At 44.7% G+C, this 27,491-nt stretch overlaps 1 protein-coding gene across 6 annotated transcripts; it reads left to right on the top strand.

Moving 5' to 3' along the window:
• The first annotated feature begins 4 nt into the window (after positions 1-4).
• On the top strand, positions 5-27,172 carry Sirt3 (sirtuin 3). 6 transcript variants are annotated; one of them, XM_060382224.1, is made up of 7 exons: positions 5-168; positions 11,835-12,015; positions 12,090-12,322; positions 13,324-13,424; positions 22,036-22,197; positions 25,641-25,850; positions 26,736-27,172. In XM_060382224.1, exons 2-7 carry the CDS (start codon positions 11,969-11,971, stop codon positions 26,754-26,756), a joined length of 774 nt encoding a protein of 257 aa, XP_060238207.1. In that variant the 5' UTR covers positions 5-168; positions 11,835-11,968; the 3' UTR covers positions 26,757-27,172. The 6 variants fall into 6 exon arrangements, with proteins under 6 accessions (XP_060238207.1, XP_021501843.1, XP_060238198.1 ...); XM_021646168.2 differs by having other exon boundaries at positions 6-168; positions 11,827-12,015; XM_021646167.2 differs by lacking the exon at positions 5-168 and adding an exon at positions 240-375 and having other exon boundaries at positions 11,827-12,015.
• The last annotated feature ends 319 nt before the right edge of the window (positions 27,173-27,491 follow it).

Below are 27,491 nucleotides of genomic sequence, written 5' to 3'. Positions count from 1 at the left end.
CGCTCAGAGAGCGTCATCACCCGCCCGGTCGAGACGGTCGAGCGCGGGCTAAAGCGATGAAAACTCCGGGCTTGGCTTCCCAGCCCGTCAGCCCGAGTCCCGCCGAGCGGGACGCTGCGAGCACCGGGCAGGGACAGCGCCCTCGGCACGCCCGGTGACCGCGCCGGGGTCCGTACCCTGAGAGGGACGGTGAAGGGGCTGCGGGGCGGGACTTGACTGGAGGGGGCGGGAGTAAGAGTGCCGGGGGCGGGGCTTGGCGCGCCGGGGCGGGAGTTCGGAGAGCACTGGACCCTCCGGGCGCCGTCGTCCTGCGGAGCGTCATGGCGCTGGGTGGTCGACTGGCCTTGGCCGCGCTCAGGTTGTGGGGCCCGGGAGGTGAGCCACGGCAGGGGAGACGCGCGGACACGCCGTCCGCGGTTTTTCACGGGCGGGCAGCTGGAAGCAATTGCGATAGTAAGAATCTGGCCGGTGCGCTTTTTCCACAGGGCTCTGAGGATGGTTTTTATGCAGCAGTTGCCATTGCAGCGCAGCCTTCGAACTGTTTTGTGGAAGTTCATTGTCTAGATATGTGTCATAATTTGTGTCACCGTTTCCTATATTGAAATGCTTTCTAATCTTGAATTATTAGAAATAACGTCATGCTGAATAACCTCGTTTGCACCCTATTTTGAGGATAAATTCCCTAGTAGACTGCCTTGTGTAAAGTTCCGTGGTTTGTATTGTTTTGAGACTGGGTCTCCTAGTTCATACTGTCCTCCAGCTGGCTGAGTGGAGGAGGATGACCTTGAATCCCTGATCCTCCTGCTTCCACCTCCAGTTACTGAGATTACAGTCATGTGCCACCACATCCAGCTGTTAATTTATGTTTTAGTTGACCCCTATAAAGATTGTGAGGTTAGAATTTTCACTAACAGGCATACCGTCTGTAAAACAGTATGTTTTGTGTAGTCCTGAGAATGATATAAGATAGTTATATTTTCAGATTCAGGTGAATGATTTTATTAAGTTAGAGAGAGAAATCATCACATTGGATATTCAGAAAACACAGCAGTAATCTACTGAGGAAGCCCCTTTAAGGTAACCAGGTAGAAATCCCAGTAAAGAGAGTCCCTGGCAGAACAGGGTGACCCCTTTGGTGAGGTTTTTAAGTAAAGCAACAGACAGAGAGATAACATCAACTTGGACAGTTGCTACAGCCAATAGAAACTGACAGAGGAAGTTGAGATAGTCACCTGGAGTTCCCAGGTGAGCTTTTTCTCCCTGTATTAGCTTCCAGATTCTCTTTCCCACTGCAGGCACTTTTTTTTTTTTTTTCCTTACAGGCACTTTTATATCCTGGGATAAACAATAGTAACCTCTACTGGAAATGGTTCTCCTTCTAGCTTGTTCCTCAAGGGCACAGTGTTTTTACTCTTGGGCTGCTTTGCTGTTCTCTTTCCTTCCTATCACACAATTAGGGGAGCCAGCCCTCCAGACTTGGACTTTGAGACAAACATGGGTTTGAACTGGGGGAAGGGCTTATCAACCCTGTCTCCACAACCAGCCTCTCAGTGAGCTCAAACAACATGGGGCAACTTACCAATATAATGCACAAGTCTGGATTTTTTTTTTTTTTCCAGTGCTGGGGATCAAACTCAGGCCTTGGCCTTGTCTGGTAGGCTAGCACTGTACTGCTGAACTGCATACACAGCCTGAGTCCTTCCATTCTTAGGGCCCACAGTTGTTAGCAAAGAAATTTAAGTGCCTTGGAATGGTAAATTCTTGGGTAGACAATAGTCTATCCACTTGATATATGAAAGACTTTATTATGTTCGTTTAGGTGTTCTACTGCTACAGAGATTTTTTTTTTTTTTCTACACCAGACTTCTGGATCCCGAGGACATAGCAGGGATCAGGGGAGACATTCTAATACCAGATCATCTGTAAGATGAATGGCTGTCATTAACTAAAATACAGGAGCCCTGGGGATGTCTGTGAGGAGCACCTTTACAGAGCATGTCTTCTGTTCTTGATTTTCGATTTGGGAACTCTTGTGTGACTTCATCCTTTGTCTCTTTGAAGTGTCTCAGGTGGCACTCAATACCAGCTTCTGGCTTTCTTCATCCTAGGAGCTTTGCATACCATGTAGATGTACTTTAAGTTATATTTTAAGTAAGTTGTAGATACGTAGCAATTTGGTCCACATGTATGGCAGTGACGTGAAAACTTTTTTTTTTCATTTGACAAAACATTTCATATACCCTGAGTGATGTCTAGCAGTTGGCAGACACTCATAAATGGCACAACTTTTCTCTTGTCCCTTTTGTATTCTCACATGGTTTGTATTTAAGAGGAGTTCAGAAAATATTAGGGCAAGAAGTCTAAGAGAACTGCCTTCAGTGCTATGTGATATGGAGCATTTGGTGAGCAAGAAGTGGTTTTGCAGCCAGAGCTTTCTTTTTTTTTTTTTTTTTTTTTTTTCGTTCTTTGCTGTTTTCATCAGGAGCCCCTGAGCCCCTTAGCTCAGAAGGTTGACTTTGTTTTCTGCCAAACTCTGATACAGCTGGACCTTGTTCTGAAACAGTTTGGGAAGAGGTGAGGCCTTTCTCCTGTTTTTGTTTGTTTTGTTTTTGTTGTTGTTCTCCTGTGGATTTCCTGTACTCTCTGGTGAGAGGTTTAAAACATAGGTTCCTGCTAATAAGACTGTAAGAATTTGGGGCAGGGCTATAATTCAGGGATAAAGCTCTTGCCTCTTCACCCCCAGCACAACAAAATACCACCACCAACAGCAACAAAATACTCCAGTCACCCTTGGCCTCCTTGCTTTTAGCTTTGCTAGCTGAGGCTCAGGGCAGTGGAAGATGGCTTACTGGTGGCACACAAGTTCCCGGATAACTGAACACTGACTCTGTGTGGATGAGGCAGCTGTGTGCTACAGCTGCAAAGAGGGGAAGCTGACAGGCACCCTAACAGGAAAGGGAACCAGCGTTGTTGCCTTTAAGAGGGGGGAACCAGTGATTGTCTTTGAGTTTCAGCAAGGCATTTGACCTTGTGGGATTATGGTACTCTGAAGCGGAGACGATGCTTCTCAGGCAGAATATCTGGGATGGGAAAGAGGCCACTTAGAACCACTGGGATTTAGGACACACACACACACACACACACACACACACCAAATATGCCTTTTGTTTGGCTAAAAATCAGGGTTAAAACCACCACTAGCATTCTCGGAGAGTGTCTAGGGAAGGCAGGCAACAGGATGTGAAGTTGGTTTTGCAAGGAGCAAAGGAAGTGACAAAAGAGCAAACATTATTAGGATCATCCTGCTAGAAGACAGGTTATGGACTGTCCTGTAAAGGTGTACTTTTAGCATCTTTATTTCTGCATTGTATTATGAGTAAAGAAATAACTTTCAGTTGCCTGTTTTATTTCTATATTAACTTTAGATTAGTCATTTATTGGGGGAGGGTTTCAATTTGCTCTGTTTAATCTGTTCCACCAATGTGAAGAGGTCTCTATATTGGTCACCAGGGTTATCTGGTGAGGGAATTGATCTGGTTTTCCAGCTCTTGGGGTATAAGGAAGAGTACCTGTGTCCTAAGGCTGATGGTCTTGAATTCAGGGCAGATTGCCATGGTGATGGAGACGTTGCAGTTTGGTTAGCTGTCAAGAGAGTCCTGAGTCAAGGCTGTAGACTCAGGAAGCTTCCAGGGCCAAGTGAAGCTGCAGTGTCCAACGCTTCTCTGGTTGATGAATTAATTTGCTGGGTGCATTTTCAGGCCGGGTTGCAGGCTCTGTGCTATTTGTTTTGCTTTTTTTCCTCTCTCTCTCTCTTTCTCTCTCTGTGTATGTGTGTGTATGTATGTGTGTGTGTGTGTTTTCAAGTGAATGGGTACATGTATGTGTATGGAGGCCATAGACTGATGGTCTTTTTCCATCACTTTCTACCTTGTTTTTCTTTTTTTCTTAGTTTTTAAAAGTTTGTGTATTTTATGTGGATGTGTGTTTTCCTTTATGTGTATGTGTGTGCACTACAAGCATGTAGTGCCTGTGAAGACCAGAAGAGGGTGTGTGATCTCCTGGGACTGAAGTTATAGATGGTTGTGATTAACCATGTGGGTACTGGAAATTTAACCTATGTCCTCTGGAAGAGCAGTACATGCTCTTAACTGCTGAGCCATCTCTTCGTCCCCTCTACTTTTTTTTTTTATTAAAGATTTATTTTTATTCTTTTTAGTTATATGTAGTTGTATATGAGTGTGTGCACGTGGGTATGTTCACATGGGTGCAAGTGCTGGAGAAGGTCAGAAGCATCAATCAGGCCCTCTAGAGCTGGAGTTATAGGCAATTATGAGCCACTGTGTGGGTGCTGGGAATTGAACTTGGGTTCTCAGGAAGAGCAGCACGTGTTCTTACCTTCTGAACCATCTCCCTAACTCCTACCTTGTTTTTTGAGACCAAGTCTCTGGATGAATTTGAAACTTAGCAATCTGACTGGGATGATTGGCCAACAAGCTCCAGGGAGCCGCTTGTCTCCACCGCTCCGAGGCACACCTGGCTTTCACATGGAGCTAGCGCTCAAGCTTTTCATCCAGTTACATTTCTAGGCATTGAGTCATTTATACACTCTTGATGCCAATGGAAAGAAGCCAGAACTTGAATACTGTTCCTGGTACACCCAAAAGCCTTCCACTCTATCTTCTCTCCCATAAATTATCCCACCATTTCTTTACATATAAACAAAAAAAGCTGGAATTAAACCCAGGCTACAGACTGCTCAAGTGATGCCCATTTGTATCTGTATCTCTCCACCCTCATAACTGATTCTGTGAACAGGCCCTATACTACCAGATTCTGGTGTGTCGGAAAATCCCAATAATACATCCTGTATGATGGATACATACCAAGTGGGCCTCTCAAACCAATTCCCCCACATCCTCAAAGTCACACGTTTCTTCACGATGGAAGATACCCTTGTCCTTCCCTGCTGCTTGGGAATAAGAAGAAACCTTACAAGCCCCTTCCTATTGACCACTCATCCACCATGAGGCGTGGAAACCCCCTCTTCTCCACAACCTGTCAGAAGGGACCCCCTACTCTGCTGCATTGCCCAGAGTTCTATCAGAGCCCCCATACTGCCTTTTCATGGTGTTAATAACTCTGATTAAATCTGCTACCTGAAAGGACGCTACTGCTTTCCTATGTTTATGTAAGATATAGTTCAATTTTTTTTTTTTTTTTTTTTTTAGTTTCGAGACAGAATATTGCTGTATGGGCCTGGATGGCTTGGAATCCCTTGTGTCAGCCAGGCTGGCCCTGAAGGCACAGAGAGCCATCTTTCTGCTTCAATCGTGTCTCAGGTTTTGGTTGTAAAACTTGAAGATAATAATTTTTCTTAAAGTTTTGATTCTTACTTTTTTTTTTTTTTTTTTGGTGGCAAGGTCTTTCTACATAGCCTTGGATGTCCTGGAACTCAGTATGTAGACCAGGCTGGCCTTGCACTCGGCTTCCCAAAATCTGTGTTTATCTGTCCTTGTAACCCCCCTAAAAGAAAAAAAAGAACTAATTTTTTTTTCTTCCTATAGTCTTAGCACACAGTACACCCTTTTGTCCACACATCTTTGCTTGCAGATGTTCCTTGCAGTGAGTCATTGGTCTGTTTTGAGGCCTCTGGCTTCTGCTACACTATCAATACGGGATCCTCACCAGGATAACTCCTCTCATTTAACCTGTTGCCCTGTGTCATGGAGTTCCTGCTGCTTTAGATTTGCAGGACTGGCCCCTTCATGTGCTCCAGCAGTTCATAGATGAGGTAGATGTTGGGTGGACCACCTCAAACCCCTCAATCAGGGCCTGGGTGGTAACCAGGTTGGTCAACCTGCCATAGCTCCCACACCCCAAGGGTGAGCTCTCCAGCACTCTCCCGGCTAGCGCATCCAGTGCCTCAGCTGGCAAGGGTCAGGGCCAGCTCTCACACTCTCAGAGCCAGCTCACCTGCACCTTTGCCACCAGGGCCAATTCAGCTGTGCTGCTCAGGCACAGCACAGCTTGCTCGCTCAAGTGCTGCAGCTGGTGAGGGGCAGGGATAGCTCTGATGTCATGATCTGGAGGTTAGCTGTCCTGCCTGCCTCAGGTGTCAAGAAAGTGTGGGAGAGGCATCTCTCTCTTGCCTATGTCCGCCACACAGCAGATGAGGGATGAGGCCAGCACCTCATGTCTCATGTCCTCAGGGGTGCCTCCATCGCCAGGGCCAGCGCTACTGTACTGCCCAGGTGAAGTACAGGGCCTAATCTCCTGAGTGCTGCAGCCGATGAGGGGTAGACCTTGAACATCAACATGGTCCCAGGTGGCAGCCCAGACCAGGGGCATCTGCATAGCCTTTGGTGGTGATATGAGCCACAGACATCAACTCCTGCTGCTTCATGGCACAGGCCACAGACCCTGATGTGGTCTTCAGCAGCAGCACAAGCCAGGACTTCACATGGCCTCAGGTCGCAGGGCAGGCTACTCACTTCAGGCTATTCCTCTCCACCCTCACTTCATAGCGCTCAAACCATTCCACTTCTCTTTCTTTCCTGTCTTTCTACCACATACTTGCAAGCTGTAGTGGCTCTCACTGAGGCCTCCAGAGATCTTACACCTTGTTGAAGCTGCTTGGAGGTGGGCAGGCTTCTCCTGGTTAATTCTTACAACTATTAAACTCACATACTTGCTGAATGCAAACCTCTTGAGGCATCATTGAAGCCCACCACTTGTACATTTTCTTCTTTATACTCTTCCTCTGAAAAGTGAGTTCCTACTATTCTTAATATTTTCTGGCATTTGAAGGTGACCCTCGAGCTTTTATAGCTATGTGGGGAGAGCCCTGATTTGCTGGATGCCTGTGGCCTTGCTTGATTGTATAGGTTTGGCTGCTGAGTCATGGAAGCTGCCCTGAAGAGCTATCTGCACTAGTACCTGTAGCTCTTAGGGTATGGATATTTCTTTCTGGATTCATCTCTAGAGCCTCATTTCCATCCCAATTATATAATGGTATGATGTGTCAGCATTTTAATGTTCTTTAATCATCATAGTAGTTATTACATTTTTGTAGGAATCTTTGGTACTACAGCGTAGAGCAATTTCCTCGTTGCTAAGGCATCCGTAGCATTAGCATCTGTCTTGCTACAGCCCTCAAAAGAGGCTTTTTCCCAATCTGCCAAATGAAACTGTCCGTCTGCCATGCCAGTATCTGAATTAGGCCATGGTGATCTAAAATTCTTCAGCAAATTCCAGAGGGTCCTGATATGGATTAGGAAACCCAGAATCAAAAATTTCGGCCCAGGTTTTTTCCAGGGGTATGATATCTTCCTCTAGGCATCATGTTTGGCTTTTTTTTTTTTTTTTTTTCCCTAGAAAAGTGTACTTTATGTTTTTGTTTTGAGAAGGGTTTCTCTTTGTAGCCCTGGATATTCTGGAACTTACTCTGTAGACCAGGCTGTTCTTGAACTAAGAGATTTGCCTGTCTCTGCCTCCTCAGTGCTGGAATTAAAGGCATGCACCACCACCACCTGACTTATTTTTTAATGTACTTGGTAATTCTTTGCAATCCCAAGGTCATAAATATATTTCTCTGTGATTTTTTTCTTACAAATCTTATTGTTCTACACTATGATGCATTATCTTTTGAGATGACATCTTGACATATTGCCAAGGATGGCTTTGAATTCCTAGTCTTAAATGGCCCTCCTGCCTCAGCCTCCTGAGTAGCCATGATTACAGGATTACGAATGTGCTTAGCTTCTCTCAAATCAATATTTATATGTGGTATGAAGGAAGGTGTCAGAAGTTTTTTTTTTCTCATAGACATCTAATTATTTCAGCATTTAAGTATAAAACAATAGCAACACAACAAACCTTTCCCCACTGAAAAGCACTGGATACCTTTGTTGTGAATCAGTATTTCTATTTCTGGATTCTGGACGCTGTTTTGTGGTGTAAGTCCAAGAACTCTTACCTACATTTTCCACAATTGTCCTTTGCATATCAGTTTTATCCTAAGAGAGGCTGTCTTAGTCACTCTTCTATCCTCGTGAAGAGACATCATGACCATGGCAACCCCCCCAACCCCCCACCACACAGGGTTTCTCTGTAGCCCTGGCTGTGACCATGGCAACTCCCTCCCACCCCACCCCCTCACCACACAGGGTTTCTCTGTAGCCCTGGCTGTGACCATGGCAACTCTTATAAAGGAAAACATTTAATTGGGGCTTGCTTACAGTTTCAGAGGCTTAGTCAGTTCGTTATTGTCATCATGGTGAGGAGCAAGGCAACATGCTGGCAAGCATGATGCTGGAGAAGTAGCTGAGAGTTTAATTCTGATGTGAAAGCAGAGCCAGACTGGACCAGGCATGGACTTTGTGAAAGCAGAGCCAGACTGGGCCAGGCATGGACTTTTGAAACCTCAAAGCCCATTCCAGAAACACACTTCCTCCCATAAGGCCACACCTCCTAATCCCTCTCAAGTAGTGCTACTTCCTGGAGACTAATATATGAGCCTGTGGGGGCCATTCTTATTCAAACCACCATAGAGGTTATAACAATCTTTTCCTTTGATATAGAATTTTTGTTTTGTTTTTGCATTAAAAAAAAAAAAAAAAGAAGGGGCTGGAGAGATGGCTCAGTGGTTAAGAGCACCGGCTGCTCTTCCAAAGGTCCTGAGTTCAATCCAAAGGTCCTGAGTTCAATTCCCGGCAACCACATGGTGGCTCACAACCATCTGTAAAGTGAACGAATTCCATCTTCTGGCAGGTGTAAATATAGATTAGAACACTCATATACATAAAATAAATAAATCTTTAAAAAAATTAAAAAAAAATAAAAAGGAAAGGAAAGGACTTGACTAATCCTAGATATGGTGGGGAAGAAAGTTTATTGTAAATATGTAGGAGAGCATAGCCAGAGGGCCAGAGGCAGACACATCTTAGAGAGTTCAGAGTGGTCATGGCCCAGAACCATGTGGAGAGAGGGGAAGGGAAAAGGGAGAGGGAAGCAAAGTACAGCAGCCAGGAGGCCAAAGGTACAAAAGGATACATTTTGGGTAACCAAAGTGTCTGGATTATATAAGGAAGAGCCTCTGTTGGGAGGGCAACCCAGCCCCTGGGCTGGAGAGTTCAGGGTTAGAGGGTGGATTATGCCAGTTAAACCGTTACAGGTAGGGACAGGGATGCTGGGAGAACCTGGAGGCTAGGTCTACACCTCAGCCACTTGTCCCAGGTTTGAAAGGGAACAGTTTTGTTTTTTTGCATTTTGATACTGAGTCTGTATAGTCCCAGCTGACCTAGAAATAACAGGAATCTGTCTACCTGCCTCCCAAGCACTGGGATTAAAGGGGTGCACCACCCCATTGGCCCTGATACAGAATTTTGTTCCCTTTGGAAGTTACCAGATAAGACAAGAAAGGGTGATGAAGAAAAAAGAGGTACGGAGCGATGGTGGCATACGCCTTTACTCCCCATCCTTGGGAGGCAGGGGCAGGTGGATCTCTGTGAATTCAAGGCAATCCTGGTCTACAGAGTGAGTTTCAGGATAGCCATGGCTACACAGAGAAGCCCTGTCTTAAAAAAGAAGAGGCAAATTCAGAAAGGACAGAGAAGACTGTGAGGTGGAGAAGAGAGGAGACTGGAGTGGAGGACAGATTCCTCGGGTTTGTCTTTAAATTCTAACACAATCTCTAACGATTTATCATTTATTTCCTGTTCTTTAACATGAGTTAAAAAGTTTTTGCTCATTTCCAAACTTTTATTTCATAGAAATCAGCAATTTTAAGAATTTCCCCTCTGAGATGCTTTGAAATTCTAATTAACTTGCCTATTTTTGTCTTTTATTGCTTAAGACTTCTAGTTTTGTACAGAAAATAAAAAGAATTTAGAAATATCAAGTGTCCCCCCTTTTTCAAATATTTGCAAGTTGAACTATGTAATTATCACACGAAGAAACAGCTGGAGTACTGACTGGCAGGTTTTCTCCAAAGACTTTTTCTGACCTTGAAGCTATTTCCATTTTAGTGTATTTGTCCCTGAGAGCTGGAACCAGCTCTGCTTGCTGGTGGGGTTTGCATTTGAGGTAAGTGGCACTTCCCTAAGTGTCACTTATGGAAGTGGCTCCCTAGTTTCTCACCAACCAGTTCCTCCCCCTGTATTTTGGGTTTATCTTGTGAGCTTGCAGTTAAGGGTGCTCAGGACTTGGGGAGAATCACCTCTCACAAGGTGTGTCTTACCAGCTGAGCCAGCAGGGTTTCTTCCACACCAGGAACAAAGTATCTTGTCTTAGGCTTCTCTGTGAGGCTGTAGCATTTCTTGGGGAGTTCCTCGTTGATACCTCTGCCCTGATGGACTAGAGAGAACAAGTGCCTCTTATCTTCACCATCTTCAGGATTAGGCCTTCATAGGATTTCAAAGTTAAAAGGGACCAGTCTACAATGAGCAAGAGACATAGACAAAAAAAAAAAAAAAAAACCAAAACAAACAAACAAAAGAAAGCAGTGGTTCTGGGAGAAAAATGAATGCTAGGAAATGATCTGTTACAGATGTTTTAACAGTTGCTCTGCAACATCAAGAGGCCACCGAGTATAGTACTCAGAGATAAGCCAGTGGACCATCAGCCAAACAAAAGCAGGTCCAGACTCTAGATTCTAGGGAGGACTCTTATGCATCTCCCAGAGGAAGTGACACAGATAGTTCTGATGAGACTGGATCATCTATGCGGGCCTCACATTGAGTGCCTATACCATTGACAGGATGTACAGTTCTTGCTTCAAGGGGAATAAGGCATAGTTCATTCTGAGCCTAGTATGAGTGACCATGCCCTAGAAGCATGGACTCAGGTTTCACCAAGTCAAGTCTCACTTAAGGAAGGAGTTATACAAACTTTTGGTCACAGAACAAAAGACAGTCAGAAATTAATATATTTACTGAAAATGTTACTGGGGACATTGGGTTACAGCCAAGTAGTAAATCTCTGCTATGGGTTTCAGACACTATCCAATGAGTTTCTTACCTCCTGTGGAAGCTTGTGTTCTTCCAAGTCAATACATCACAAAGGTCTTACTTCAGAGTCAAAAGAATCTCAGGTATCCTACCCAGGGTACTAAAGATAGCTCAAGATAAATTTAGCTCTGGATCTGCAACATTCCAGCTCTAAAGTTCTAACTAGTCAGTCTTGTCTGCAGAATCCGATGGTTCCTGATCCAAGACTGCTCTCTGTTTTAGTTGGTAGTTATGCATGGTGGGAAAGTGATTGTTTGGATGGCACTAGAGAAAGTGCCACCTGTTGTTTTAAAGAAAAAAGAAATTCCAGTCTTTCGCTTTTACCAAAGACAACTCAAGAGCCAGATGCTGGGGTGAAAGCCTACTAGCTTGGAGAGGCAGAGAAAGCACCCAGCTGACCTTCCTACACAGCTCACATTTCAGAAGGAAAACGCCCCTTCTTCTCTACACTATCTGCAACACCCATCATTCAGTGTCCCTCCTTTCTGCTTACTTACTGTCAGCTGGTTGCTTGCTCCCACCTCTTGACCAAGGGTTAACTTTATTTAATCCTGTTTACAGAAAGCTCTTGGATAAAGGTGTGTGCTAGGGCTGAGCCACATCACAAGTACTTGTTTACAGTAAACAGAAAGCTGTAGGTTCAAAGGCTGAGCCATACCACAATTGGAACCGATCTTTACAGTTGACAATCTCAGGGGTTCACAGTGAGATCAAATACCCTGCAACATCCACCTTTGAGGGTGGGAAGAAGCTGCACTCACTCTTGCGAGCCTAAGACTGACTGTTGCCTGCTGCCTTTCTTTTGTGCTCTTGCTGTCAGTATTACAGGTGGGAGAAGGCCCATCTACCTCTCTGTGGCAGCCTCAGGTGGCTTTGGATGTGGAGGCCACAGCGGGAAGAAGCTTTCTCTGCAGGACGTAGCTGAGCTGCTTCGAACCAGAGCCTGCAGGAGGGTCGTAGTCATGGTGGGAGCTGGGATCAGCACACCCAGTGGCATTCCAGACTTCAGGTACGATGCATTTCCTTCTAACGTCATTTCCTCACTGTCTTCTGTGGGACTCAGCCTTTCCCTTCTCCCTACAGATCTCCAGGGAGTGGCCTCTACAACAACCTTCAGCAGTATGACATCCCCTACCCTGAGGCCATCTTTGAACTTGGCTTTTTCTTTCACAACCCCAAGCCCTTTTTCATGTTGGCCAAGGAGCTGTACCCTGGGCACTACAGGCCTAATCTCACTCATTACTTCCTTCGGCTGCTCCATGACAAGGAGCTGCTTCTGCGGCTCTACACACAGAACATCGATGGGCTTGAGAGAGGTGAGCCTTTGGCCCCTGGCACGTCTAATGCCCGTGTCTCAGGAGGACCGTCTGTGGCCTAGTGTGTATGTTGGCCCTGGGACCACTTCTGTGGTCTTGTTGGCCTTGACCACTTCTGTGTTTGAGGCCACACTGAAACCTCTCTGTAGGCCTGTTTTCTGGGTTCTGAGTTTTAGATAGATCTAAAGTTTATATTACTTTGAGTCTGGTGCAGATCCCTCACATCATGATGTTTAATATAGAAACAATGTCTAGACAGAGATCTGTGAATGTCTTTGGAAGATAAAGCCTTGTTAAAGCATAGCTCTGAAACCATTACACTGAGGAGCTACCAACATTTCAGTGTTGTCCAAGGCAGTCAGTGGCGTCTTGGCTCTACTTCGCACAGTGACAGCAACAGTGACAGCCTGTCCACCCTGAGGGAGATGCTGATGCTGCCACAAGGTACAATATGCAGATCCATGGCAGATCCAGACACTCTGCTGTTCTGCAGGGTGCTGGGGCCTGAAGAAAGGCATCACACTCCAGGCACAGGATTCCTGTGAGAAGGAACCTGAAGCTCAGAATCAGAGACAGCAGTGAAAGTTGGAAGACCCAGGTATCCCCGTATGCAGGGAGGATAGGTTTGGGGCAGGGGTGGGGGATACTAATTTCCAGGCTTTGGGTTTCAGCCTTGCAGTTACCAAATAGTAGTGAACTTGATGAGAAATCTTCTGTTGTTGTTGAGAAGGTTCTGCTCTAGCCCATGCTCACCTTGAACTTATTATGTTACTCAGATTGTCTTGGAACTCTCAGTTCTTTAGCCTCCACCTCCCCTGTGCTAGGATTACATGCGTGTGCTACCACACCCAAACAATTGAGAAGTTGTTTTCTGTTTGCTAATCAGCCATACAGGTTTTGTTTTTTTTTTTTAACCTGGTTTTGTCAAGCCCATAAGTTGTGCTTGTGTATTGCATAGCTATTCCAGAGGCCGCAACACTGAGCTTTGGTTTGAATTTCAGCGTCTGGTATTCCTGCCTCGAAGCTGGTTGAAGCTCATGGTTCCTTTGCTTCAGCTACCTGCACAGTCTGTCGAAGGTCCTTCCCAGGGGAGGATATGTGGGTGAGTTACCTCAAGAAATGGTCTCTGCTTTCTGCAGTCCTTGGGGATAGAGGATCTTATGATAGTGACATTTTGTGCTTGTTGTTTGTTTGTTTGTTTGTTTGTTTTTGAAACAGGGTGTTCATAGTCTGAAACTCAAAAAATAGGTAGGCTGGCTACCTATTTTTAAAACCCTAGGGATTAACCTGTCTCTGCCTCCTCAGTGCTGAGATTTCAAGTATATGTCACAATGCCTGGCTTTTGTTTGTTTGTTTGCTTCAGACATGGTCTAACTATTTAGACCAGGCTGGCCTGGAACTCACAGAGGTCCTTCTTCTGGGATTAAGGATGTGCTCCACCATGCCTGTCTCCTGTCTTTTTCATTTAGAAAAATAATCCATGTAAAAGAACGAAGGCTGGGCTGAGAATGCAGCTCAGTGGTGGAGCGCTTGCCTTACACAAGGCTCTGAGTTCTATGGTCAACACTCCCTCTACCCCAAAATGCAGCTCAGAAAATGAATCTCCCAAGTGATCCATGATGATGCACTCCTCTAATGCCAGCACTTGGGAGTGAGAGGAAGGCAGATCTCTGGGCTACAAAATGAGAAAAAACAAGCAAACAAACAAACAAACAAAAAAAGAAAGAAAGAAAATGAATCTCTTTTAACCAATCACTTTTGCCTATGGTTCATGATTTGGTGGATAATGTAATGGTCTTTTTTTTTTTTTTTAACAAAAGATATATGTATGTATAAACAGGCATGCATCTATCTATCTATCTGCCTCCAAATATTAAAATTATTTCATTGACTCCTATTAAGTTTCTTCTCTAAATTTTTTCCACTCATGTACAGTTTAGTGGGTATCTTGTGTTGACATCTGAGCCATATTTACTTCTTTTGTTACTTAATATGAGGTACTTTCAATGTTTGTAATTTTTGCTTTTAAAAACAATACAGGAGGGTGTAGGGAGATGGCCCCCTAGGTAAAGTACTTGCCACATAAGTGCCAGGCAGGTGTGGCGGCCCACCTGGAATCTCAGACTCCTAGACCAAGCTAGTATCTAGACTGGTTCTGCTAAGCACAAAGACCTGTGTTCAGATACCCCAACATCCTTGTGAAAATTTGGGAGAGAATCACATGTCTGAGTGGCTGGAGACAGGCTATCTGTGGAGCTCATTGGCCAACCAGCTGTGCCTAACTGGTGAGCTGCAGCTGGTGAGACTCCCTAACTCAAATACTAAGGTGGAACCAGGTGTGATAGCACACGCCTTTGACCCCAGGGCTTGAGGCAGAGGCAGGCAGATCTCTGAAAGGCCAGCTTGGTCTACATATTGAGCTCCAGGACCGCCAGGACTACATAGAGAGACCCTGTCTCAACACACACACACACACACACACACACACACACACACACACACACAGTGGAGAGAGACTGAAGAAGGTGCTCAGCATCTACCTCTCTCCTCCACATGTATGTGTTCATATGTTCGTATGTGTTGCATATTCACACATTCTATTCTGTAAGGTCCAGAGAATTATAGACTCGACCATTTTGCTACTTGTAGCTGGGTAGAGATGTTGGGTGGGTCCATGCTAGGGAGAGGTGAAATATATGGACTCCAGGGCCAAGGATTTCAGGTGATCCAGTAGCCCATAGTAGAAGGGGGTGGTCAAGGGTTGGCATTCTTCAGTTAGCATCATTTGAAGCTGGGAACCTAGAAGACATTAATCATAAGTGAGCAAGGACCAAAAACACCAGGCTAGATGGAAACAGGGAGAACCAGCGGAAGGTGTGACTACTGAAGGACAGTGTATTGAATTCTGGAGGAAACAAACCTCAGTGGCTGTGTCAGGAGGGAGTATAAACAGCTTTGTCTGCTTGGCACAGGGTTTACCTGAAGTTAATTTATGGGGTCCCTCTTGAAGAGAAAACATATGTTCTCAAATTGGCTTGTTTGTTTTAGTAGGTTTTTCTTATTTCTCATTTTGAGTGCTTTCTGGGAAATAGGGTTTAGTCATGGACAAGTGAATGTTGTAGGTAATTTCCTGGAATTTGCCCGTGGGCTGGTCCGCCCGCATTCATTGCCTCTTTCCCACCTGGTTAATCTTCTCTAGAAACACCACCGTGCAGACATTCCCAGAGATGTACTTTGCCAATCTGTTAAGCCCTTCTGAGTCCAGTCACATTGACAGTGACTATTAAAGGGCAGCGGTTAAGGTGGACACAAGCCCCCGTCGTTCCTTCTCCACTCCTGGAGCCCCTTTTGCCTGAGCATCTGCGTTGTCCATGTATCTGCTTTCGCCTAGTTGGAACTTGCCTGCACATGTCTACTTTCAGTGTTCCTCGTTCTTTTTTAAAAATTACTTTGATGATTTGCATTTATATCTATCTAGTTGTGTGCCCGTCTAGGGGAACATGTGCCATGGTGCACAAGTGAAGGCCGGATGTGCTTGCTGAAATACTTGGATTAAGGTTAACCATCTTAATTTGTGCCTTCTGGTTTTTCCACTGTTTATCATTTCTTTCTTCCATCCCTTCCTTTGTTCCTTCCTTTCTTTATTCTTCCATTCTTTTCTAGTCCATCAGCTTGGAAGGTCTTATAGTTTAAAGCAAAATGTCTATGTTTGCGCACCCCGTCGGCAGTTGGGTGCTGAATTAGGAGACTGTAGAACCTTTGTGTTGCGAGGCCACGCTGACAGAAGTAGGTCACTTGACGAGCCTTTGAAGGCTACACAGCGTCTGGGTCTGGCCTTTGCTTTCCACCTCCTGGTTGGCCATAATATGAACAGCGGCAGCCATACATTCCCATCCCCACGCATGGAGCCACTCCCTATACCACGATGACCTGAAATCCCTTTCAAACTGAGTCAGAATAACGTTTCATGCCTTAAGTTGTTTCTGCAAGGCGCTGGTCACAGCACTGAGAAGAGTGATGACAGCTATATAACTTCTCTGTGTTCTTTTAGCAATAATTAACGTGCACATGCTTTTTTTCTTCACTTTTCAAATATTTTTCCTAGCTCAGTTATGGCGTTTACTTGTAATTCCAGAATTCAAGGGGTAAAAGCTGGAGGATTGTAAGCTCAGGGCTAACCTAGACAACAGTGAAACTTTCTCAACCTTCAAAAAAATCTTTTCTAAGATGTTTCATTGTGGTATATATAACACAAAATTCTTCATTCAAATAATTTAAGAATATTTATTTCATATATATGTTGTGTGTGTGCCTGAGTGGATATATGTGCCCCACATGAGTACAGGAGGTGTGTAGAAGTCAGAAGACATCGGATGCCCTGAGAGAGATTGGAGTTACAGATAGTTGTGAGCTGCCACGGTGCTGGGAATTGAACTCGGGCCTTCTGCAAGAGCGACATCGAGCCATCTCTCCAGTCCCCATTTTAATGACTTTTAAGGGTAACTCTAAGGAGTCAAGTATATTTTTAGTGTTCTGCAACCAGTGCTGCTGCGCATTTCCAGAACAAGCAGAAAGTCCATAGCTGTTAACCACCGGCTTCCCCCAAGCTTGTGCCCATGCTCCTTCTGTTGTCACCTAAGAACTGCATCATAGGGTCATCCAGGACCTGCCCTTTTGTGACCAGCTTTTTTCAGAGGGTAATGTCTTTAGATTTATTCACCTCATCGTGTGCATCAGACTGTCCTTCCCTTTTAAAGGTTGATAATATTCCACTCTGCAGTTGGGCACGTTTTATTCTTATATTCATTTGTTGATGTAACTTGGGTTGCTCCCACCTTGTGTCCGTTGAGAGGATGAATGTGGGTGTGCAGATAACTCCTTGAGACCTTGCTTTCAATTCTTTTCTTTATATTCCTGGACATGAAATTGTAAATGTCTGTGGTAAACCTGACCTTTAGCGTTTCCCGGTTTCATCGTGCTTTTCCACAGAGGCTATACCATCTCCACCCCACCTATGGTCTCCTGCTCCGGCACGGCTATTACTCTAATTACACTGCCACCACACACAGAGCTTTGTAGCTTTAATGCTGTCAGGGATTTCCCCCCCTTCCGTTCGTTATGCTTTGGCATCTATCATAGCTTCTTTTATGTTTTCTTTTAAGAGTACAAATGTTTTAGCTCTTACATTTACAAATTTGATCCAATTTGAATTAGTTTCTATATATGATAAATATATATATGCATATATGTGTGTGTGTATGGTTCCAACTTATCAGTTGATATAAAGTCAGTCCAGTCTACAACAAAGAATTACATTTATTTGGAGCCAACCCCCCAAGACAAGGTTTCTCTGTAGCCCTGGCTGTCCTGGAACTCACTCTGTAGACCAGGCTGGCCTTAGATTTATTTGGAACTTATTAGTATTCAGAGACAATTCAGGAAGTAGAGAATGTGCCATCTGAGGGTGGCTGTTTTGATAGCTTAATCTCACAGGGCTTATTTTGGGATTGTGACTGGTGTGCAAAGGCTAAACTGTCTCACGATGAAGCCATGGTTTGGCATAGTTCATGAGGTTTGCATGTGCTGGGGAGTTCAGGCAGCCTCCATCCATAGTTCATCTCCAGACGTGCCTGGTACCGGCTTTACACGGCACACATTGCATTTCAGGGCTCACAACCTGTGCTGTTCAACTGTAACCTTCTTCCTTGGCAAAATTCTTTTCCATGTGGTTCTCCACTTTTTTTCAACATTTAAAGTTTTATGTTATTATTTATTTTATGTGTATGTGTGTTTTACCTGCATGTATGTCTGTGCCCTATGCGTGTGCATGGTGCCCAAGGAGTCTAGAAGAGGGTGTCAGATCCCCTGGACTTGGAGTTACGGACAGGCTGTAAGCTATCACGTGGGTGCTGGGAAAATCCAGGTCCTTTGGAAGAGCAGCCAGTACTTTTAACTTCTTTATTTCTGCAGCTTTCCTCACAGACTCTTCCTAACTCTCCTTGTGACAGGGTTCTCACTATGTAGCCCTGGCTACCTTGGTACTTGCTATGTAGACCATGCTGGCCTTGAACTTACAGAGGTCCACTTGCCACTGCCTCCTAAATTCTGGGATTAAAGGTGTGCACCACTTGGAACTATGCTTTCCCCCACACAGTAGGCTGATATCCTACATGTACAGCTCCCATCACTGTCAGCATCCCCACCAAAGCCAGATACCTTGCAGCTGATGAACTCACACTGATAACACTCTCCCTAGAGCCCACAGTAACCTTGGTATATTCTATAGGTTTGGGTAAACGTGTAGAGACAAGTATCCATCATTATGGTGTCATACACAGCACTACTGTCAGTGTCCTTGAATTCCTATGGGTTCTTTCTGCTCATTCTTCATCTGCCCCAACCACCGGCAACTCTGATCTTACTTTCTTACTGTTCTGTCTTTTCTAGAATGTCATAAAATTGGACTCGTAGAGTGTGCAGCCTTTTCACACTAGCTTTTCCACTTAGCAAGTGTGTATTTGTTTCCTCCATGTATTTTCCTGCCCCGGCAGCTGACTTCTTATTAGTTCTGAGTGATGTGCAATTTGTCTAGATGTACCATTTTTTTTATCCATCCCGCTAGCAATATGAATGCATCAGTTCAAGAATATGAATTGCTTTATGCAGGTTTTTTTTTTGTAAATGCAAGTTTCCAAGTTCTTTGGGTAAATATCAAGAAACATAATTTTTGGATCACAGTAGCAGTGTGTTTAGTTTTGTAAGAAGCACAGAACTGGGGCTAGATAAAGCTTTGTCATATATGTAATGGATATAACTTAGAGAGCTTGACTAGCTCATGTAAGGTACGCACGCGCGCGCGCATACACACACACACACACACACACACACACAGACCCAAAACAACAACAAAAGCCACCCAGCTGTCCTCCAAAGTGAGTCTTAGGTTGTGTACTCCAGCAGCAGCCAGACCCCTGCTGCTCCATGTCCTCATCAGTATTTTTTGTTATCTGTGTTCAGGACCCAGGTCAGATCTGTTGAGGTGTGCAGTGATGTTCCATTGAATTAATTTGCTTTTCCTTGGTGGTCTTTAATGGTGAGCATCTTCTCAAGTGGTTATTACCTTTTACTTTTGAGGGTACTGTGCATGTAGTTTGCTATTTTCTCTTTCTTTTTTTCTTTTTTTTCTTTCCTCCTCCTTCTCCTCCTCTTCCTTCTTTTGTTTTGTTTTCTCAAGACAGGGTTTCTCTTTGTAGCCCTGGCTACAAAAATTGATTTAAAAATTGGTTTCTTTTTCTTTTCTTCTTTTTGTTTTTCTTCTTTCTTTCTTTCTTTTTTTTTTTTTTTTTTTTTTTTTTTTTTTTTTTTTTGAGACAGGGTTACTCTGTATAGCCTTGGCTGTCCTAGACTGGCTTTGTAGACCAGGTTGGCTTGAACTCACAAAGATCCACCTGCCTCTGCCTCCCTGAGTGCTGGGATTACAGGCATGCTCCACTGTGCCTGGCTTCAAAATTGATTTCTTATTGTTGAGCTTTAATAATTCATTGTAGAGCTAGCAGGACGGCTGAGCAGGTAGATTATGTATTTTTCTTTTGCTGTGATAGAATACTGAGATCAAGGCAATTTGAAAAAGTTTGTTTTTGCTTGTGGTTCCAAAGGTATAAGAATCCATATTGGTGGGGACATAGGGCAGGAAGCAACAGGCATGACTGCAGGACTAGGAAGCTGAGAGCCCACACCTTCCAAGGCAATCATGAAGCAGAGAGAGCAAAGTGCAAGTGGGGTGAGGGCATAATTCTCAAAGCCTACTCCCACTGACAGTTTTCTCAGCCAAGCAGCACCTCCTAAACTTTCCCAGAAAGCGCCCACAGCTGAGGAGCAGGCGTTCAAGTGCCTGATCCTGTGGGGGTCATTGCTTATTCAGAGTACTTCAGCAGGTGAAGGTGCTTGCTGCCAAGCCTGCCTGTGTGTGTTCCATGCTGAGGGAGAAAATCAAATCCTGCAGGTTGTCCTGAGTTTCACATGCCAACTGGCACATTGGCACCCTGCCCTATATACTCTAAGTAATGGAAAGTGTAGTCAAAAGAAACTCTTTGTGTATTTTATTTAATAGTTTCTTTTCAGATATGTCTTCTGCAGATATTTTTCCTAGTTTGTGGCTTTTCTCCTCACTCTTTCTACAGTGTCTTTCTCAGACTAGATCATCTTAATTTTGAAATTACACCATCCCTTATTTATTTCATGGGTTTGCTTTGGTTTTCAATCTAAAGACTCATTGCCATACCAGAGATCATCTGGGTTTCCTCCTGAGCCACCTTCTAGAAGTTTTTCTCTTTACATGGAGGTTCCGGATCCATTTTGAGTTAATTTTTATGAAGCATGGAAGTATTTATACTCATTCTGTTTCATGAAGATGTATGTTCTAGCACATTTGCTGAAAATGTCCTATTTCTAGTGAATTGCCTCTGCTTTTTATGCAGAAACCATTGTGTCAGTTTTGAGCTTTATTCTCTCACCGGTTCAGCAGTCTTGATAACTTTGGCTTTAGTGGCCTAATATCTAGGAGGTCTCTCACTTTGATTTCCTTCTTCCATGTTGTATTTTGTCTTACTTGCTTTTCTGCATCTATTTGCTAGTCACGTTTTCTTTGTGTTTTTCAGACTTCTTTGCAGTTTCACTGTGTTGTATTTCCATATGGATCCCCTTTTATTCTTCTGTGTGAAATGCACAGGGCTTCCTCTACCATTGCAGGGTCTTGTCCAGACATTCTCACTTTAGATGGTCATCATTCCTGCACTTCCCTCCCGCTCTGTATGTTCTCCAACAGTCGTGGCTACTCTGCAATGTCTGCCGCTGGTACCGCTTGTGCTGCATTCTGGGTGATTTCTGTTTCAAGCTCATCAGTACCTTGTTTCGTTGCAGAGAATAAGATTCATTGAATCTTGCTTTTGCTTTTTACTTCTAGAAGTTCTATTTGATTATTTTTTTAAAAATCCATAATATTTAAATTTTTTCTATTTCTAGTTATTTTAAACTGGTAATTTTTCCTCTTTTAATTTAGACACACCAAGTTTTATTATTTGTAGCTGATAATTTCTGACATCTTTTGGCAGTTGTTTCTATTCACTCTTGCTGAATTTATTCTACTAAGATCTACTTAGCTATGAAGCTGTGTTTTCCGAGGATGTTTCTGTGTGCCTTGTCGGGAAGTGTGCTGCCTTCTTTTCTATTTGGTACGAGACGTGGTCTAGGTGGAGTTATTATAACTGTCATCTACTTTACCTTATCCTGCAAGGAGGTAGCCTGTGGCAGCAGTGCTCTCTGCTGACAATGCCAGCAGTGAGCTGAAGCTGACCCGAATGCCTGCTAGGGTGGAAGCAGTCCACGGGTCACCTCAGCTCAAACTGGGGACAGGCCTGTGCTGCCTCTCTCACTGTATACAGGATGCCCACAGAACACTGTGAGCGGTGTGGTCCATCCCAGGTGGAGCCTACTGGAGAACTTGTGGGTAAAACCAGGTGATGTCTAGGACTTGATTTGAAACATTTCAACCCCCCTGCCCCACTGAAGTAACAGTTGACAAAATTGCTAAAGACACATGGGGTCCATTACACAGTTCAGTTTTTTTGGAAATATTGAAAATTTTCTTGAAAAGCCTTTGCCTTTTCTTCTTTTAAATGTCATCTTCCTTGGTTCCTCCTTCTCTGATTCCGCAGGCTGATGTGATGGCAGACAGGATTCCCTCCTGCCCTGTCTGTACTGGCGTGGTAAAACCTGACATTGTCTTCTTTGGGGAGCCGCTACCTGCAAAGTTCTTACTACATGTGGCTGATTTCGCCATGGCAGATCTGCTACTCATTCTTGGGACCTCCCTGGAGGTTTGTTGAAAGCATGTGGGGACGGGTGGGAGAGTGGTAGGCATGGAGGGTAGGGCCTGGTTGATGGTGCGACCTTTTCAGTTGAGAAGTCACTGGTAGTGACATTCCAGGGTTTGGAAGCAATGGCTTTGTAGGCGGGCATAAGGGTGTGGTAAAAGGTTAGCCATGGACTTTGGGATGAAGAACAGCTGCCAGTCCTGAAGTGACTGTAGGTGAGAGAAGGTTGGCTGCAGCATCAGCAGTTGCCTGGTAGGGGGCAGTCAGAGGACCAGTGGGGTTAGGGTCTGCATGTGGGTTTGAGGCTCCTAGGAGATGACCACTGGAGGTCATTAGTAACTGTCATCTACTTTACCTTATCCTGCAAGGAGGTAGCCTGTGTAGAAATTTTCAAAAGGTGCAAAGAGGTAAGCCCGTGTGCTGGCAGGCAGAAAGGTAAACCAGGGCTGTGGGTGTAAAGGCAGAGGGCACTATGGCAGGTGAGAATGAGCTACCACAGGACTAGCATGTGTCCTGTTCCTGTTGTGTGGGTTTGAGGACACCAGCTCAGCCAAGTATCTTTCATGTATGTAGCAAAAGGTGGATGTGGGAGGTAGAGTCAGGAAGAATCTGAGGAAGGAACCAGGTGAAAGGTGAGCAAGCAGGAGATTCCAGAGTGCTGCCGATTACAGGCTTGGGATAGAGGACAGTGGAGGGGCAGTCAGGGGCCAAAGGGAATGCCCTCTGGTCTGTGGTAAGTGTATGGGCCAAGTCCTGCTAACTATGGCGCTATCAGATAAGGACACTAAGACTCACCAGTCACCTTTATTTTCGAAGTAAATGGAAATAGCCCTTCCTCCGTGCTTTTGAAAGTATATGTTTTTTGTTGTTGTTGTTTTGTTTTTGTTTCTTGAGATGGAGAGTCTGCATAGCCTGTCTGTCCTGGAACTCACTATGTAGACCAAGATGGCCTTAAACTCCAAGATCAGCTTGCATCTGTAGTGCTGAGATTAAAGGCATGCATCACCACTTCCCAGCCAACCATATGCTTCTTTCAAAGGACTCCCTCATGCTGGGTGGTGGCGGCACACACTTTTAATCCCAGCACTTGGGAGGCAAAGGCAGGACAGCCAGGGTTATACAAAGAAACCCTGTCTCAGAAACACCAACCAACCAACCAACCAGCCAGCCAGCCAGCCAGCCAGCCAACCAAATAAACAAAAGACTGGTTTATAAAAGAGGCAAAATGAAGACTCAACTTTCTATTTTAAATTTTATTGTTTTATTCTATGTATGTGGGTGTTTTGTTTGCATTCATTTTTGGTGCCTGTGGAGATCAGAAGAGGGCATCTGATTCCCAGGAAGTAGACTTAGAGGTAGTTGTGAGCTGCCATGTGGATGCTGGGATTCAAACCCAGTTCCTCTTGAAGTGTAGCCAGTACCCTTAACTTCTGAGACATCCCTCCAGCTTTTAAGAATCAGCTTTAAGACCAGTAGGTACTAACATTTTGGCCCGTGTCCTCTCGGGTTCCTTTTCTTGGGGACAAGTGGCAGAAGCTGAACACCGTTTTGTGGATGGTGCACCCATCTGGAGCAGCCTGGCTAGTATCCTGCTAGTGGTGTACTCCGTGACCCTGAGGGCCCAGACAGGACAGGCCTCAATCCATTACAAGTGTGAGCTGCCGACAAATCTGCACCCATGTCTGGGGGGAAAGTAGCAATGTGCTAGGTAGTAGATTACTCAGGATCTCCACTGTGTCTGATCTTTTCTGAAATCTGAAATATCCAGAATTCTGAAACATTTGTAGTCATAAGGGTTGGAGGTCAAGGATTTGTGGACCTATAAGAAAATTTATGCAGGACAGTAGATTTATTTATTTATTTATTTAAAATTTATTTATGGGCAGTAGAGACAAGAAGTAATTTTCGTATTAGGTGTGCCTGTGTTGAGTACCCTTGTGTGCATTTACACTCATGCAGGTACTTTTGCAGGATGAATGTTGACATTTGGTGTAAGAGGGTCCATTTTCTCAAATCTTCCCCAATATGAGAATGACCTAGTTTTCTGCCGGTCTCAACAGTTAAGAATAGATATGATGGGGCTGGTGATGTGGCTTAGTGTGTTGCCAGTGTGTGCAAAACCTGGGTTAGTTCCCCACCACAGAGTCTGTGAGATCTTGTATTTCCACTCATGTTTACTGACCATTTGTTTTCTTTGCATAATTGTATCACTTGCCCAGTTTTTCTTTGGGTTATTAATTAGCAACATAAATAATATATATATAAAACATCACACTAAACTTTTCCCATAGCAGTTTTATGTAGGTGTCAGGGTGACAATGCTGACAGTCAACTCTCACTTCCCTTTGTCTCACTTCAGTTATATCTGAAATGTCTTTCCCTACCCTTACCTATAAAGCCTGGTCTTTATTTTCTAAGAACCTGTTTTTACATTTCTTTGCCAGAGGATAATTTGTGTGGATCAGGTCTCTCCTTCCACCATGTGGGTCCTAAGGATCAAATTTGGGTTCCCAGGTTTGGTGTCAAGCTCCTTACCCATTGAACTATTGTGGCCTTCCCTTACTTTTTCCTTAAGAACTGTTAAGTTTTTGTTTTTTGCCTGTTTTCCTTTTTATTAAAAAAAATGTGTATGAGAATTTGCCTGTCTGTCTGTGCATCCCATGTGCCTGGTACTCATGGACAGGGTATTGAATACCCTAGAACTAGAGTATTGGGAACCAAACCCAATTCTTGTGCAAGAGCAGCAACTGCTCTTAATTGCTGAGCCATCTTTCTAGCCCCTTAGTTTTATTTATTTATTTATTTATTTATTTTTGAGGTGAGGGTCCTATGTAGCCTTGGATGACCTTAAACATCTGATCCCGTCTCCATCTCTGACTGCTGGGATTACAGGTGTGCTACTACCATACCTGTTCAACAACTGTTTTATTTATATTTAAATCCATGATCCATGTCAAAGTTCTTTAGCTCTTTTTCCTTTCAGGTAAGAGTCATGCTTGTTATCACACCTTAATCTACTCATTTTCTACACTGTTATTCTCTGCAGAACTATGACAGCAGCATTGCTCTTTAGGACACTGATGGGAACCCAGGAGGTGGGACAGCAGTGGGATGGTAAAGGGTACTTGCTCTTCTATGTCAGGGAAGCATAGGAGAAGCTCAGAGCAGGGCACAGGCTGTAGACAGAGCAGGTGGAAGGAAGATGCTTGCAGGAAGAACACACAGACTGAGGGGAGGGATGGAGTATGGGGAGAAGTCAGGGTTTGTGGTGTCCCATTGAACAGAGAGAGAGAGGGAGAGACAGATAGAGACAAGAGACAGAGAAGGGAGGCTGTAGATGGGAAAGACGTCACCCAGACCAGGGGGTAGAAGCCTTCAGTGGCTGTCGTGCTCAATTTCCTGATGGTGCATGGACACCTGCCCTTCACATTTGGGTTATCTTTCAGGTGGAGCCTTTCGCCAGCTTGTCTGAAGCAGTACAGAAGTCAGTACCCCGACTGCTCATCAATCGAGACTTGGTGGGGCCCTTTGCTCTGAGTCCTCGCAGCAAGGATGTGGCTCAGCTCGGGGATGTAGTTCATGGTGTGGAAAAGTTGGTGGACCTCCTGGGCTGGACACAAGAGCTGCGGGATCTCATCCAGCAGGAAACCGGAAAGGTACAAATACGAAGCTCTGGGGCGCAGTCCAACAGCGTGCATCCTCTTGTGGTCACTCATCTTAACACATTGCTGGCCTCTAGGATGGTGCTCCTACAGCCCATGGCTTTTGGCTTCCTGTCCTGTAACCACTGCTGGGACATGGTTCTGTGACCTAGGGGGGGAGAGAGGCTGAGAAGGAGACATTCTCTCACCCTGCATGGGACAGAGCTAAGCAGGACGGTTTGTTAATCAATGTCAATGTCCATCGCAGCCATTGGGAATAGGAAGCCAGGGAACATATGCCATCTAGACTTTATAGTACACGTGGTTCACAGAAAACAATTTCCTATGAGAACCATATTATATGTGATTATATTCTATAGTGGAATGCTAGCATTTAACTCCCAATTCTATGGTTATAGACAGGTGCAGCACTGCCCAAAGGATTTCACCAGAATGTATCACAATTCATGTTCTGTTGTTGCCAAGATAGAATCTTAAGAAAATCCCTGCCCATGGCTCTGGGACTTGGCCTGTGGTCTCCTCGCCTTCACTGGCAAAAGCTCCTAGCCTGTTTAGCCTGAGCTCTTAATGAAACTGGACCAAAGAGAAGCAAGGCATGCTAAGGACAAGCCTTGGCATTTACTGTTTTCATAGCTCAGATGTAACTACTAGAATTTTATCTTTTTGTTCCAAAGTTTGGCTCTTAGGGCTGAATGTACGCTAGTGCTGTTTCTTGGAAAAGTATTTAGCCACCTATGTTGCGCTAGGCCTTCTGGGATCCCTTTTCTTGTTCACTTCAAAGACAAAAGCTTGTTCCATAAAATATTTTGCTTGACTTCAATGACTGATCTAGGTTTAGGTGTACTAGTGTGAAGCTGACTGACCTCCTCTCTGTTCCAGCTGGGTGGACAGGACAGATAAGACTCTGGCTGCTTCACTTGCGGGAAGTCACACAGGAGATCACTCTATTCCCAAGGAGACCTCATGCCTGAAAACAGCTCTGATGGATTTACACACCTGGACCAAACTTGTAACCTGGGTGGTGGTCTTCTGAGGCTGCCTTTCTACAGGCTGGCTGGGATGTTTTACCCAGGGGCCATGCCATTACAGTGCAAAGGAGCTCCATGTGTGCTCTGCCCACCTCATCACTGCTGAAGCTTGTAGCGCAGAATGCTGCTTTCTGGCAGTGGCCCTTCTGGTCACCAGGAAGGCAGCACAGCACGTCGACCATCACCAGACCCAGGTGATACACTAGGCTAGTCTAGCATGTTCGTCTCTACAGTGGCATCTTTAAGAAACAAATTTATTTCTTGCATGAAATAAATTTTAGTATAAAATTTTGTCTGTTTGGGACAGTAAGCACTGACATATTTTTGGTTATGTGGGTGTCCTCCTCTTGAATGACTGAGCCCATCTTTCCCCAGTGTTAACTCAGGCCCCTCTTTTCCAAGGTCCCTCAGGAATCTCCACATCTTTTAGAATCCCATCTACCCAGCCCTCCCTAAGCCGCTTCCCACCACTCCACCCAGGCTTCTTCCAGAAACGATGCTGAAAACAATGGTAGGCATTACTCCAGGAAGCCCCACAGGGTCTCCTAGCTTTCTGTCCTATGTGTACTTATGACTAAGCATAGGCTGTTCCCTCCTTGGCTCCTAC

Source organism: Meriones unguiculatus, chromosome 1, assembly GCF_030254825.1.
Source record: "Meriones unguiculatus strain TT.TT164.6M chromosome 1, Bangor_MerUng_6.1, whole genome shotgun sequence".
Classification (NCBI taxonomy): Eukaryota; Metazoa; Chordata; class Mammalia; order Rodentia; family Muridae; genus Meriones; species Meriones unguiculatus.
Note: the sequence above shows the minus strand (reverse complement) of the source record. Positions and strands in the feature narration are given on the sequence as shown.